General features: G+C 48.1%; 1 protein-coding gene across 3 annotated transcripts in view; it reads right to left on the minus strand.

Moving 5' to 3' along the window:
- LRRC8A (leucine rich repeat containing 8 VRAC subunit A) overlaps positions 1 to 14,558 on the minus strand; it is a 46,778-nt gene that overhangs the window by 8,408 nt on the left and 23,812 nt on the right. For 2 of the 3 annotated variants that reach the window (XM_084820671.1, XM_084820673.1), the window contains one exon: positions 3,278 to 5,441. In XM_084820671.1, coding sequence (XP_084676797.1) covers positions 3,278 to 5,434 — 2,157 coding nt within the window. In that variant the 5' untranslated portion in view covers positions 5,435 to 5,441. Of the gene's footprint in view, positions 1 to 3,080; positions 5,442 to 14,558 lie in introns of those variants that run through there. The other variant, XM_084820674.1, reaches the window with a different exon arrangement.

A 14,558-nucleotide genomic window follows, 5' to 3' on the forward strand; every position in this document is an offset into this window, starting at 1 on the left:
ACTGTTACCCTTTCTATGGCAGCTGCCCATTTACCATTATGTCTCCCTTGGCAACTAGCAGGAAGGATGTATGAGAATTCCTTTGGGGGGGTGAAAACTTGATGGATTTTTCTGGTTCAGCCCTGCAGATTTCGTTCTGTTTCCCCCCAATGGCATCACCTTGATCTGTAGCGAGTTGATCCAATATGCAGATTCCAATTTTTCATGGCAAGAATTTGCGCAAATTGGATCCCCCCACTCTTTAAATTTCCACAAATGGGGTCGTAATTTTTTTTATTGGTAATCTTGCGCAAGTGCACATGGTTGCAAGTCTGCCTGTCCCTTATGTAGTCCCGCAGAGGCATATTCCCCTCTTGTAAATATCCTTGTCAGATTCATCCTCTCCACAGGCTGTTTTGTTTCACCCAAGGGAGCCATTTCTAGCAGTTGTCAAAGAACTTGTCAATTTCATCCTCCATTTCTGCACTTCCCAAGCAAAGTGGGGGTGGGGGTTGGGGAGAGAATTGACAAGTTCTTTAACAAGTAAGGAGGAAATAGTGTGTGGAGAGGATGAAATTGATGAGGATATTGACAAGAAGGGAATATGCCTCAGCAGAGCTACATAGCAGACAGGTGGACTTGCGATCCTGTGCGCTTGCACAAGATTGTCGATAAAAAATATATTAAAAAATTATAACCTCATTTATGCAAGTTTAAAGACCCTCCCCCCAATCCAATTTGCACAAATTGCTATATCGGGCTTAAATAGAACGCAAATCCCACATCGCACATAATGGATTCTGGGGTTAGTGATATCTTCGGTTTAAAACAGAAAGCATCTCAGGTTGCAGAACTAGGCAGCCAGACAGAAAAAAATAACACTGGGCTAGATGAACTACTGATTTTGTACGAGGTGGCTTCATCGTTATTCTCTTAGGTGGACAACAACTTGTACAAGAGAGAGAAACAAGACAGTCGCTCCTCAACATTATTTCAGCATGTCCCTGTAGCACAGGATGAAGCAGTGTCTGGAAAAGTGACTGTGAGTCATGCTGGAGAAGATCACCACATTAAATACCTCTCTTCACCTGTTCTAGGACAAAGTCCTGGCATTGGAGTACATTATAGTACAGTAATAACATACTACTGTAACTTAGCCCAAGTACATGTCACTGAAATAACTCAAATTCGTTCCCTGTTTACCCCTGCCTTCGCTTCTTTTCCCTGTGCGCACAGACTGCATTACATAAATCAGGGATGTTCAACTGCTTTCAGCCAGAGGGCTGCATGCCATTTCAGAGAAGGTCTCAGGGGCTGCATTCTAGTGGTGTGTGGGGCCGCAGGCAAAAAGGGCAGAGCCAAAAATACCAGCGTATTTGAGCTTAATGCCCTTACTGCCAGTTACGAAGCCTCAGGAGAGGGATTTCGGCTTTTTAGAATGGGGAAAACAAATTGCAAAAGTTGGGATACCATCAAATGATGGGTGATCGGAGGAAAGGGGTGTGGCTACCTGGGGGTGGGGTCAGGGAAAAGGGGAGTGGCAACCTGGGAAACAGGATTCCCCCCCTCCCCGATATAAATTTAATAGATACTTGGGTGGAAAGTTCCAGTTCTGAACTCTGGCTCAGATTAAATCCTGGCCTATTGAACCAGAGGCTCTTCCCTCTTTCACCTCAAGAGCTCCTTTCGGGAAAGCTGCCCACACCAGTCTCAAAGTGGGGCTGATCTCTGTTAGATCATGGGTTATTTAGGTCATTCAAGGCCTGGCAGGTTTGGCACAGCGCTTGCCTTAGCAGTGCTAAGCAAATACCCTGATAATAATGCCCCACCTATGCCCACATGTAGTTGCCATTCCTCCTGCTTTGTATTTTAAGCACCAGAACAAGTTAAGTGCACACCCAAAGGTACACAAGAGACGTGTACTTTCTGTTCAGTTCAGTGAGCGAATGTGACTGTCCATCCCAAGAACAAAAGGCCTGTTATTACTGCAACCGTTATGAAAGGATCACGGAGCTAAGAGCTCCCTTGCGCCTTACATTGTAAAGTGGGATGTCTAAATGGCTGGCAGGGGCTTCTGGGAGTTCAAGTCCAAAACATCTGGAGATCCACCTTCTGCCCACCCATGATGAAACAGCCCCCCTTCCAGACTTCTCCATGTCTGCAAGCTCCGACCAAGGAAAACCGCAGCAACATCTCCCTCTTTTTTTTTTTGCCAGGAAAAAAGAACTTCCATACCTCACTTTTTGCCCCTATCCTTGTTCTCTTGTGGCCTGTGGGACTACCACACATTGGCAGGGCCTTTTTGGTAGCAGCACACCAGCTGTGGAACTCTCCTCCAACAGGGATTCAGTTGTGCCCCCCATGCTGCTCCCATTTAGGCACCCGTTAAAGGGCTATTTATTTGTGCAGGCTTTGGGGGCATAGTGAAGTACTCTGTTTCTGGATTGGTTGTGTTGATGGTTTTATTGCATTTTATTATACATTTGTGATTGTAGAGTCATGGTTTTAATGTTGTTTATGTGGCACACTGTGTTTTCTGGGGTTTCCAACATAGACATGAATGTGCCTACAGACACCTCTCCTCACACCCGCCAGGGGCCCTGCCTGATTTTTATTAGATTTCTTGAGGTTTTTTAAATTAATTATTTTTACTGGGAGGCTGGCGTGCTGCAAAGTGAAGGGCTGCCCTCCAGGCCCATCTTACTTTGGGTTCCAAATAGTGGTTTTGTGTTTTGGAACTTGGAACTCACATTTGCCTTGCATATAGGTTCCAGGGCAAATTAATTATCTCATCTCACCAGTTTACCTCCTGAAAAATGAGCATTTTGTGACTGGCCATGCTCCCCTACATTATGAATGGGCAAGCCCCACCCACAGGGCAGCCACTTTGTGAGAGTGCCCATGACACGCTCTCAAAATGCCAGATATGCCCACCGAACTTTGACCCCTGGTATAGGCTGTTTGCTGCCTTGGGCTCTTTGCGAGGAAGGGAGGAATCTAAATCAAATCAGTGAACACATGCAGACTGAGGCAAGAGCTGCTGACGCTGGAGAGTATGGGACAAGGAGAGGGCTAGAAAGGAAATCAGGAAGTGCAATTTTGGCTACTGACAGCTACCACAAGTGCTGGGAAGTGTCCTTCTGCCTCTCAACGATCAGTCTTCAGTTGCAGAATTCGAGTGGGGTTTTTAATTACGAACATCTAGGAGCCTGCCCTCAATCCCAGATCTGTCTTGCAGAATGACAGAAGAGGACACACCCAACCCAAGTGGCTTCCGGCGACCCCCTTTTTTCCTTACCCTGTTGGCCGTCACAGCTAGGTTTTGCAGACTCTGTAAGAGCCCAATTTCCGCTGGTATGGAAATCAAGAGATTGTGGCTGAGATCCAAATACCGAAGCTTCCGGCAGCAGAACAGCTGTATGGGGATCTTCTCGACTTTGTTCCGGTTCAGGTAAAGGCGCTCCAGGTTGCCGAGGTTGCCGATTTGCACGGGGATGTAGGCGATGTGGTTGTACCACAGCTTAAGGCAAGTGAGACGGTGCAAATGCTGGAAGCTGATGATCTCCTCGATGGTCTTGAGGTTATTGTCTTTGAGGTCAATCTCTTGGAGGTTGTGGAGGCTGAAGATTGAGTGAGGGATGCGTTCTAGGTCGCAGCGGATGAGCTCCAGCTCCGTCAGGTTGACCATCTTCTTCAGGCTGTTGAGGACAATGAGCTTGGTGCCCTCATTGTTGATGGAGAGCTTCTGCAGGTGGACACCCACGTCCGTCACAACTTGGGGCAGCTTGGTTAGATTGCTCTTCAGCCTCAGCACCCGCAGCCTCTTCAGCTCCCGCAGGCCATCAATCACGATATACCGGTTATTTTCTGCGCTCAGGTTGCCCGTCAGATGGAGCTCCTCCAGAGTCTTCAAGCTGTAAATCCACAGTGGTATCTCCTTGATGTCCGTGAATTTGATGTGCAAGGATTTCAAGTTTTCCCGTAAGAAGGCGAGGGCTGGGGCCTCAATTTTGGCAGCGGTGTGGTACAGCCACAGTTCCTTGAGGCTGGTGAGCTGAGCAATGCTCGGCGGGATGGTGACGTCGGGAATGAGCTCCAGCTTCAAGACCTCCAGCTCGACGAGGTCAAAGACCGTGTCTGGAATGCCGCTGAGCATGAAGAGATGCAGCTCCAGCTTGTCCTGGGAGTTTTTGGTGATCCTTTGGCGCAGCTTCTCCAAGGTCCACTCGTTGTTCAGGTTCAGCTGCCGGAGCTTATTCTCGCTCACCTCGGAGAGGAAGACAGCGAAGCGCTTGGAGTACAGGGGGTCGTACTGGTCGATGAGATGCAGCATGAAGGCGAAGTCGTTCTTGACGTCGGGGATGTCGCTGTAGCTGCTCTCCTCCCGGATGGACTCGAAGGAGTACTTCTTGAGCGAGCGCCGGAGCATCCACCAGAGCGTGTACATGCAGATCAAGCCGTAGAAGATCACCAGGCTGATGTAGAAGGAGGCCAGGATTTTGAAGAGGGTGGCCAGAGGATGAGCGCAACGGTACATGCGGTAGCCCGTCAGGCTCTCGATGTCCACTTTGCAGTCAATGTCGAAGGTGATGTTGTTGACATAGTAGACAGTGTAGGAAATGATAAGGATGAATTTGATCACCTTGATGATGGTTTGCCTCATGTAGAGGCGATAGACAATGTCTCCTTCCTCCACATGTGTGCGGAATTTCTTGACCTTCTCGAAGAGCGCTTTGGCTTGCTCACCTTCCTTCTTGTCCAAGACACCATTCTCAGTCCGGTCGACGATCCCTTGCTCAATGCGAGACTTGGTCCGGTGCAGCATTGGAGCTGTGGCTTCCACATCCTCGCTCACTGTGGAGGATTTCTTCTCCACGGAGCCATTCATCTTCCCATAGGCTGGCTTGGTGTCGCTCTCCTCCACCACCGTCTCGGACAGAGCTCTCGTTGTCCAAGGGGAGTCGAAGCACTTGAGCAGGATGGAGACGAAGTGTTCCAGCTTGGAGCTGGTCCTGGGGAACTTGAACCAGAAGTTGCTGCAAGCCAAGAAGATCAGAGTGTGGAGCAGCACCAGGTATGGGAAATACTTGGCGAACCAGTGAAGGCGGTTTTCGTAGCACACGGCGTCCACATAGTTATACTGGTGCCTGTCGAGGTCGTATCTGATCCCTGTCGGACCCGTATCCTGAGAGGACACCAGAGAAGAGTTGTAGAAACCCGAACTGGGGTTTGCAGGCATCCAGTCCCTAGAGGAGTCATTGCAAGCATCTTTGGTAACCCATTTGCAAGGAAGGCAAATCATCTTGTCCTGGGTGACTTGCAGCGTGCCACCGAACACAGCAATCATGAGCATCACAATAGAGATGTAATCAGTGAACACATCCCACCAGGGCTTCAGGATGCGGTATGCCGGCTGGGTGTCGGCAAAGTAGCGTAATTCTGTGACCGGAATCATGGCTCACCTGAAAAGGTAAAAACCATAAAAACAGATGTTACCAACAAAGAACAGCACATTTTCATTTCCAAAGTAAGTAGAGTAGAGATAAGTGACCCGGTACCCTCCGGATGTTTTGAAATACCACTCCCATGAGCTGCAGCCAGCAAGGCCAAGGGTCCAAAATTATGGGAGCTGTAGTCCCAAAACAGCTGGAGGACACTAGGTAGCCTACACGTGGACTACAACGGGCTCACCCAACCTAGTGTCCTCCAATGTTTGGGACTCCAATGCCCTTCAGCCACAGCCGCATGGCCAATGGTGGTTAATTCATTCTTTCATTACATTTCTATACAGCCCAGTAGCCAAAGCTCTCTGGGCAGTTCACAACACGGTAAAAACATAGTATAAAACCTTTAACACATTAAAAACAGTTTGAAACAGTTAAATACAAATAACAATGAAACTACCAAGACTTGATAAAGAAACCACAACATTACAAAGCCGTATCATATGCCTGGGAGTAAAGGGAAGTCTTAACCTGGCACTGAAAAGATGACAAGGTTGGCGCCAGGTGGACCTCACTGGGGAGACTGTTCCTCAATTGGGGGGCCACCACCAAGAAGGCCCTCTCCCTTGGTGCCATCTGCCGAACCTCCCTCAAAGGAGGCACTCAGAGGAAGGCCCCAGATGTTGGTCAGGGACAGCCCCAGCCCAAGGCATGTTGCCGTCAGGAGTGCAAACCCTGGTGCTGCACTGCTTCTTCTAGTCATCATAGGGACTAGAAACGTGGCTGCAAAACTGGACCTGAGCCAGTCACAATTCCATTCAAACCACTGTGCTCAGAATTTTGGGACCACTACGTGATGTGAACATGGCCATGTGGATTTCCAAAGTTTCTGCTGTGGCCTTCCCAAACCTGGCGCCTACCAGATGTCTTGGACTGCAACCCCCAGAATTCCCAGCTAGCACCAAGCGGAGGGAGGCTGCTCTGGTGGCTGCAACTGTTTTCCAGCACTTCTTGTCTAAGCCTGAGAAGCTGCTCGGAGGCTTCAGGAGGGTGTCTCCTCTGGCTTTGACCGATAGAACCTCCAAAATAACATCTGGATGGTCTCTAAACAGTGGTGTAATGGCAAATTTTGAAGGGCAGCTGCTCATCGTGACACATCCCCCAAGGAGAGGCCAAAGAGGCAGGCCACTGTGCTGATCCCAAACTAGTTCCAGCAGTTTTCTTCTCCATCAGGAGCAGGTCTTTGGTGAAGCGAATGGGTCTTAACCGCCCATTCAAGACAGAGCCCCCCCATCCCCGCTTGCATTACAAGAGGGAACCATATATCGCTGCTGGGGGAATCCATTTGCTGAGAAAGTTGCAGCTCAGTGGGAACAGGGAAGTCTGAGTGGGGCGACAGATGACATCAGCGTCCCTGCTGATAAAAAGTGTCAGGGCTGCAGCCCTGCGGAGCTCTGCCTCCACGACACCACCGCCCCCTCAACGTACCATCGGCATTTTTTGCCGCCGCTGGGAAAACAGACGGACGTCCCACAGCACAGGAACAAAGCGCTTTTGGGAAGAAGCAGGAAAACTGGCCACTCCCAATGCGTGAGAACCGTGCAGAATTTGGAAATGCCCAATCTGCTTGCCCTACAGTCGGCAAGATAGGACACCGTTCCCCCAAGGCTGATAGGCAGCAGTGAGTAAATATGCAAAATACTTTCCCGTGATATCAGCAACCTACTCTGAAAGAACCAGGTGATAGTGGCGTGTAACGCAGAGGGGGGGGTGGAAACTCAACTCTGGGGTGTTCTTTTTTTGCAAAAGAAAAGGCACTAAGGTCACAGTAACTCGGGCCTCCCTGCAGAACGCAGTTCCGTGGCTCCCAAGAATTTGCTGTTTCTTTCCTTTTATTCCCATTAGCTCAGCAAGCAAAGGCAACAGAGATCAAAATCAAAGGAGATGTTCTCCACCTGCCCACTCCCACCCAGCAGGAAGATCCTCGCTGGGACTCAGAAAGAGAGTCACATGAGACAAACGCAAGCAGCTGCCTCTCCATAGCTGAGCACTGAAAGAGGCAGCAAAATCGCAGGGTGCAGCATGAAGAAAAGCAGGGATTGTTTACACCAGCGGTGTTGAGCCTTTTTCAGCCTGAGGGATGAATTCCATTTTGGAGAAGCTCACAGAGGTCATGTTTTCATCTCATGTTCTAAACATGGGGGGGGGGGGGACAACCTTATGCCTGGAGGCCAAATCTGGGCTCCCCAGATGCCAAGCCCCCTTCCCTGGCCCTTTCCCCTGACTGCCCATTTTGGGGTGGTTGCCTGGGTTTTTTTGCAATTTCCCCCCAAATTCTAAAAGGTTCAAATGCCTCTCCTAAGGCCTGGATACTGAGAGTAAGAGCTAAGATATGCTGGTATTGTTTTTATTTTTGCCCCACCCCCTTTGCCTTCAGCTCCAGCCATCACAGGAATGCGGCCCCCGATATCTCCTCCCAAATGGAACCTGGCCCTCAGGCCGAAAGAGGCTCTGCACCGCTGCCTTAGACCAATACCAGACCATTCTGGACAGACGTCTCAAGGAGTAGAGCTACCAGAAAATGCGCACTGTGGACTCGGTCTCACTGGGATGGTCAAACCCACTAGTTTTATGAGGATTTTGGTACCGTTTGTATCGCAAAATTTGGAGAAAACCTGAAGGAGAGTTGGGCTGTGATCCAATCCATGAACTGCAAATGAGATCGGCTCATTTAAGCAGGGGTGAGGAACATATGACCCTCTGGATGTTTTGGCCTACAATTCCCATCAGCCCTAGCCAGCATAGCCAATGGTGAGGTATCATGGGAGCTGTGTACCTCCCGACGTTTTGGCGTACAAGCTGCCCTCCTTAAGGACTAGAGGTGTTCAACGAGGATGATCAGGGGACTGGAAACAAAGCCCTGTGAGAAGAGACTGACAGAACTGGGCATGTTGAGCCTTGAGAAGAGAAGGCTGAGGGGAGATCGGATGGCACTCTTCAAGTACTTGAAAGGTTGAAGGGGCTTGCGTAACTCAGTGAAGCCATAAGCTATGCTGTGCAGGGCCACCCAAGACGGACAGGTCATGGCAGAGAGTTCTGACAAAATGTGGTCCACTGGAGAAGGAAATGGCAACCCACTCCAGTATTCTTGCCAAGAAAACCCCATGGAACGTATCACAAGGCTAAAAGATATGACGCCAGAAGATGAGCCCCTCAGGTCGGAAGGTGTCCAATATGCTACTGGGGAAGAGCAGAGGGTATTTCCAAGTAGCGCCAGAAAGAGTGAAGCGGCTGGGCCAAACCCGAAAGGACACTCAGCTGTGGATGTGTCTGGTGGTGAAAAGAAAATCCGATGCTGTAAAGAACAATATTGTTTAGGAACCTGGAATGTCAGATCAATGAATCAAGGTAAGCTGGAGGTGGTCAAACAGGAGATGGCAAGATTGAACATCGACATCTTGGGAATCAGCGAACTAAAATGGACAGGCATGGGCGAATTTAATTCAGGTGACCATCATATCTACTATTGTGGGCAAGAATCCCTTAGAAGAAATGGAGTAGCACTCATAGTCAACAAAAGGGTGGGAAAAGCAGTACTGGGGTACAATCTTAAAAATGATAGAATGATCTCAGTACGAATCCAAGGCAATCCATTCAACATCACAGTAATTCAAGTCTATGCCCCAACCACTGAGGCCGAAGCTGAGGTTGATCGGTTCTATGAAGACCTACAACACCTTCTAGAACTAACACCAAAAAAAGATGTCCTCTTCATCATAGGGGATTGGAATGCTAAAGTAGGAAGTCAAGAAATCACCGGGATAACAGGCAGGCATGGCCTTGGTGTACAAAATGAAGCAGGACAAAAGCTAATAGAGTTTTGCCAAGAGAACATGCTGATCATAGCAAACACTCTTTTCCAACAGCACAAGAGGCGACTCTACACATGGACGTCACCAGATGGTCAATATCGAAATCAGATTGATTATGTCCTTTGCAGCCAAAGATGGAGAAGCTCCATACAGTCAGTAAAAACAAGACCTGGAGCTGACTGTGGCTCAGATCATGAGCTGCTTCTTGCAAAATTTCGGCTTAAATTGAAGAACGTCGGGAAAACCACTAAACCGTTCAGGTATGACCTAAATCATATCCCTGATGAATATACAGTGGAGGTATAGATTTCAGGGTGAGGAATAGATTTCAGGGATTAGACCTGATAGACAGAGTGCCTGAGGAACTCTGGACGGAGGTCCGTAACACTGTTCAGGAGGCAGCAACGAAATCCATCCCAAAGAAAAAGAAATGCAAGAAACCAAAGTGGCTGTCTGAGGAGGCTTTACAAGTAGCTCACGAAAGAAGGGAAGCGAAAAGCAAGGGAGAAAGGGGAAGATATACCCAACTGAATGCAGAGTTCCAGAGAATAGCAAGGAGAGACAAGAAGGCCTTCTTAAATGAACAATGCAAAGAAATCGAGGAAAACAACAGAATGGGAAAGACTAGAGATCTCTTCAAGAAAATTGGAGATCTCAAGGGAACGTTTTGTGCAAAGACGGGCATGATAAAGGACAAAGGCAGGGACCTAACAGAAGCAGATGAGATTAAGAAGAGGTGGCAAGAATACACAGAAGAACTATACAGGAAAGATCTGAATGTCCCTGATAGCCATGATAGTGCGGTCACTGAACTTGAGCCGGACATCCTAGAGAGTGAAGTCAAGTGGGCCTTAGGAAGCATTAGTAACAACAAAGCTAGCGGAGATGACAGTATTCCAGCCGAGCTATTTAAAATCCTAAAAGATGATGCTGTTAAAGTGCTGCATTCAATATGCCAACAAATCTGGAACACTCAACAGTGGCCACAAGACTGGAAAAGGTCAGTTTACATTCCAATTCCAAAGAAGGGCAACGCCAAAGAGTGTTCAAACTACCGCACAATTGCGCTCATTTCACATGCCAGCAAGGTGATGCTCAAAATCCTACAAGCTAGGCTTCAGCAGTATGCGAACCGAGAACTACCGGAAGTACAAGCTGGGTTCCGAAGAGGCAGAGGAACTAGAGATCAAATCGCCAACATTCACTGGGTCATGGAGAAAGCAAGAGAATTCCAGAAAAACGTCTATTTCTGCTTCATTGACTACGCTAAAGCCTTTGATTGTGTGGATCACAACAAACTGTGGCAAATCCTTAAAGTGATGGGAGTACCAGACCACCTTACCTGTCTCCTGAGAAACCTGTACGAGGGTCAAGAAGCAACAGTAAGAACCAGACATGGAACAACCGATTGGTTCAAAATTGGGAAAGGAGTACGACAAGGCTGCATATTGTCACTCTGCTTATTTAACTTATATGCAGAGTACATCATGAGAAATGCCGGGTTGGATGAATCAGAGGTCGGAATTAAGATTGCCGGGAGAATTATCAATAACCTCCGATATGCAGACGATACCACCCTAATGGCAGAAAGCGAAGAGGATCTAAAGAGCCTCTTGTTGAGGGTGAAAGAGGAGAGTGCAAAAGCTGGTTTGAAACTCAACATTAAAAAAACGAAGATCATGGCATCTGGCCCCATCACTTCCTGGCATATAGAAGGGGAAGAAATGGAAGCAGTGACAGATTTTACTTTCTTGGGCTCCAAGATCACCGCAGACGGTGACTGTAGCCATGAAATTAAAAGACGCTTGCTCCTTGGGAGGAAAGCTATGGCCAACCTAGACAGCATAGTAAGAAGCAGAGACATCACCTTGCCGACAAAGGTCCGTCTAATCAAAGCTGTGGTTTTCCCAGTAGTACTGTATGGCTGTGAGAGCTGGACTATAAGGAAGGCTGAGCGCCGAAGAATTGATGCCTTCGAACTGTGGTGCTGGAGAAGACTCTTACGAGTCCCCTGGACTGCAAGGAGGTCCAATCAGTCCATCCTAAAGGAAATCAACCCTGAGTGCTCATTGGAAGGACAGATACTGAAGCTGAAGCTCCAATATTTTGGCCACCTAATGCGAAGAGAAAACTCCCTGGAAAAGACCCTGATGCTGGGAAAGACTGAAGGCCAAAGGAGAAGGGGACGGCAGAGGATGAGATGGCTAGATATCATCACCGATGCAATGAATATGAACTTGAGCACGCTCCGGGAGAGAGCGCAGGACAGGAAGGCCTGGCGTGCTATGGTCCATGGGGTCACGAAGAGTCGGACACGACTGAACGACTGAACAACAAACCCAGAGAGGAAGGCCAGGATCTCTTCTCCATCATCCCAGAGTGCAGGACACAGAATCATGGGCTCAAGTGACAGGAAGCCAGATTCCGGCTGAACATCAGGGAAACGTCCTGACTGTTAGAGCAATACGACAATGGAACCAATTCCCTAGGGAGTTGGTGGGCTCTCCCTGGAGGCACTCAAGATGAGGCTGGACATCCATCTGTCAGGGATGCTCTGACTTAGATTCCTGCACTGAGCAGGGGGTTGGACTTGATGGTCTTGTAGGCCCCTTCCAACCCCACTATTCTATGATTCTATGTGAAGGGTTAAGGGAAAAAACTGGGAGGAAAACAGAAAAAATCAGGCAAGAGGATGGTCCTCCAAATTTTCCCAAATGCCCTAGGGAGGAAAAAAATGGGGAAACATGGGGGGATTGATATTTTCCCCCATTTTTCCCCTGTTCCCCCCATTTTTCCTTGGGTTTTTCCCCCAGGCCTTTGCACCTCTGTTAAGAACCAAACAAAATCCTCAAGCAATCCCTGCACCACCCCCCAACCCCCCCGGACAGCTCAGAAGAAGGGTGGGCATACAAACACAATTGTTTTTTAAAAAAACAGAATCGAATCATGCTACACAAGCAGGGCATTTATGGGGTCATAACTCCGCATCCGGGAGGCTCCCAAAGTCATTCCCCAGCTGTTTTGGGACTTCCTTTTGCAGCAGACACACTGGTGTCCACCCTTGACAAGGACATCTAACCAAAGAGCAAAGAGACCCAGGGGAAAGAGAAAGCAGTGATGCGGGATGGAAATTTTTCCAGCGCTTTTATTTTTCCCATAGAAATTTTTTCGGTTTCATAAGTTCATTAGTAACCATGGACAGATGCCAATTGTAAACACAACATTACACAAGCGTAGCAGTTTTAAAGTTGTAGCTAAGTGGCTCTCAGTGTATCAGGCACAGTTGTTTGGGTTGATAAAATTTGTTGGTGTGTCAACAGTTTTCAGTGCCTTTGTTCTTTTTTCTTAAATTTCAACAATGCAAAGGAAGTACATGCTGTCATCTACATTTTTTCCAAGTATTCTCATAGAAATGTTGTAACACTGAAATCACATTAAGTGTGCTTTAATTTTCCCCCTTAAATAATTCAGGGCAAATAGTTATGGTGTATTGGGACAGAAAATTAACACAAGGAAGTTTTTTTTTTTTAAGCTCTGTCATTTACTGAATACAAGTAAAATAAACATGCTAAATTACATCTCTCAAGGGTATCAGAAACCTTTCCAATGCAAACTGAATTTTTCAGATGCAAATTGCTCTATGCAATTTAACTTACCATAATTTGCCTGGGAACATTTTCCAGAAAAACCACATAACTGAAAGAAAGCAATACAAAGAAGGGGTGGGGGGGACGACCACAAGTCCTCAGAAGCCAGCAAGGCAAAGGAGTGTTGGCATTTCAGGAATGTTATAGAAAAAAAGGAGTGGAAGTTCATTTGACTTACCGCATCGATACCTGGCCTTTCTGTGTGCATGCAGTGTTACGAACAAGATTCCACCTGTCTGTTTTTAGCATATCAAGGCATAGAAAACCTAAGATCAGAGGGCCCCCCAATGAAGGATAAATGAGGACAGTTTCAATGCAATAAGTCCAAGGAAGAGGGAATAAAGACTGAGATTTGAGCCATATTTGGCCATGCCTACAAATTTGTGTCTACCTCATTTAGACACCTGGTCCTCTTTTTTTTTCACAAAGACAGCAAGCCAGGCTGTAAACACTGGTCCAGTCTGCACGATCATGGCGGCTGAAACAAGCAGGTGATCATGCGAACCAGGTCACTATGAAAAAACTAAGTTTAAAAGAAACAGGTGATCAGCAGCATAAGGAACAACCAAAGTTATAGGTCTCTATACCTCTGGAAGTCCATTTGGCTTCTCCTGCCACACACACACACACACACACACACACACACACACATATATATATATATATATATATATATATATATTTTCAGGCAGGCATTTAATCTGCCAGGCTGAGCAGGTTCAGTGCCTGTACCCTAAGTTTTTAGACAGATGCAGCAGATAAGACTATCTCTGTTTCTATTGCTTTTCGTTTTGTGCTGCGTGCATCGAATTAACCACTAAGTTTGTCCCCCTGCCCTTTTTGAAGCCATGCATGTTTGATCATTTAGTGCAGCCTTTCCAGGAAACAAATACCGACACGCTCGCTCGCCGTGAGGAAGGGCTGCTTACGGAAGAAGCCACTTGGCAAACGCGGCTAGGCCATTGTTCCGTCTACCTGATGCTGACCCTCCAAACTCTTGGGAAGATCCTTTAACTGCGGGGGTGCAGAAACTTAGGCCTGTGGGGGGAAATCCGGCCCGCCTAGAGGAAAAATCCAGTCCCAGGGTTCCCCAGACTGCCACACCTCATTCCCTTGCCTCAAGCCCCCTCCCCACTACTGCTGAACGTTTGGTGGTTTCCCAGTTCCTGGGAGGACTGCAGCTAGGTGCAGAGAGAACAGGAATTCCAAGGAGGGGGGCACCTGACGTCAGTGTCCCTGCTAACCCAAAAGTCCTGGCACTGTGTCCTGCGAACCCTGACTCCACTACACCGCTGCTGAGCAGCGGCCCGTGCTCCATTTTGTGCCTGGGGAAATGCCACACCTTCTCCACGGGTGCTTCCCGAAGGGACTTTGTTTGTACAACCGCCCTGCCTCATTTACGGAATTTTAGGAACATCGCTGCCTTATATGGAGTCAGGCCCTCTAATCCAGTACTGCCGACACTGACAGGCAGCAGCGGCTCTCCAGGGTTTCAGGCAGGATTCTTTCCTGGCCCTCCCTGGAGATGCTGCCGGGGATCGAACCTGGGACCTTCTGCCTGCAAAGCGGGGGCTCTACCGCTGAGCTACGGCCCCCTCCCCATTTTGAAAAGGACA

This window comes from Heloderma suspectum, chromosome 14 (genome assembly GCF_057233095.1).
Source record: "Heloderma suspectum isolate Gila_16-S chromosome 14, 16-S_ref, whole genome shotgun sequence".
Taxonomy (NCBI): domain Eukaryota; kingdom Metazoa; phylum Chordata; class Lepidosauria; order Squamata; family Helodermatidae; genus Heloderma; species Heloderma suspectum.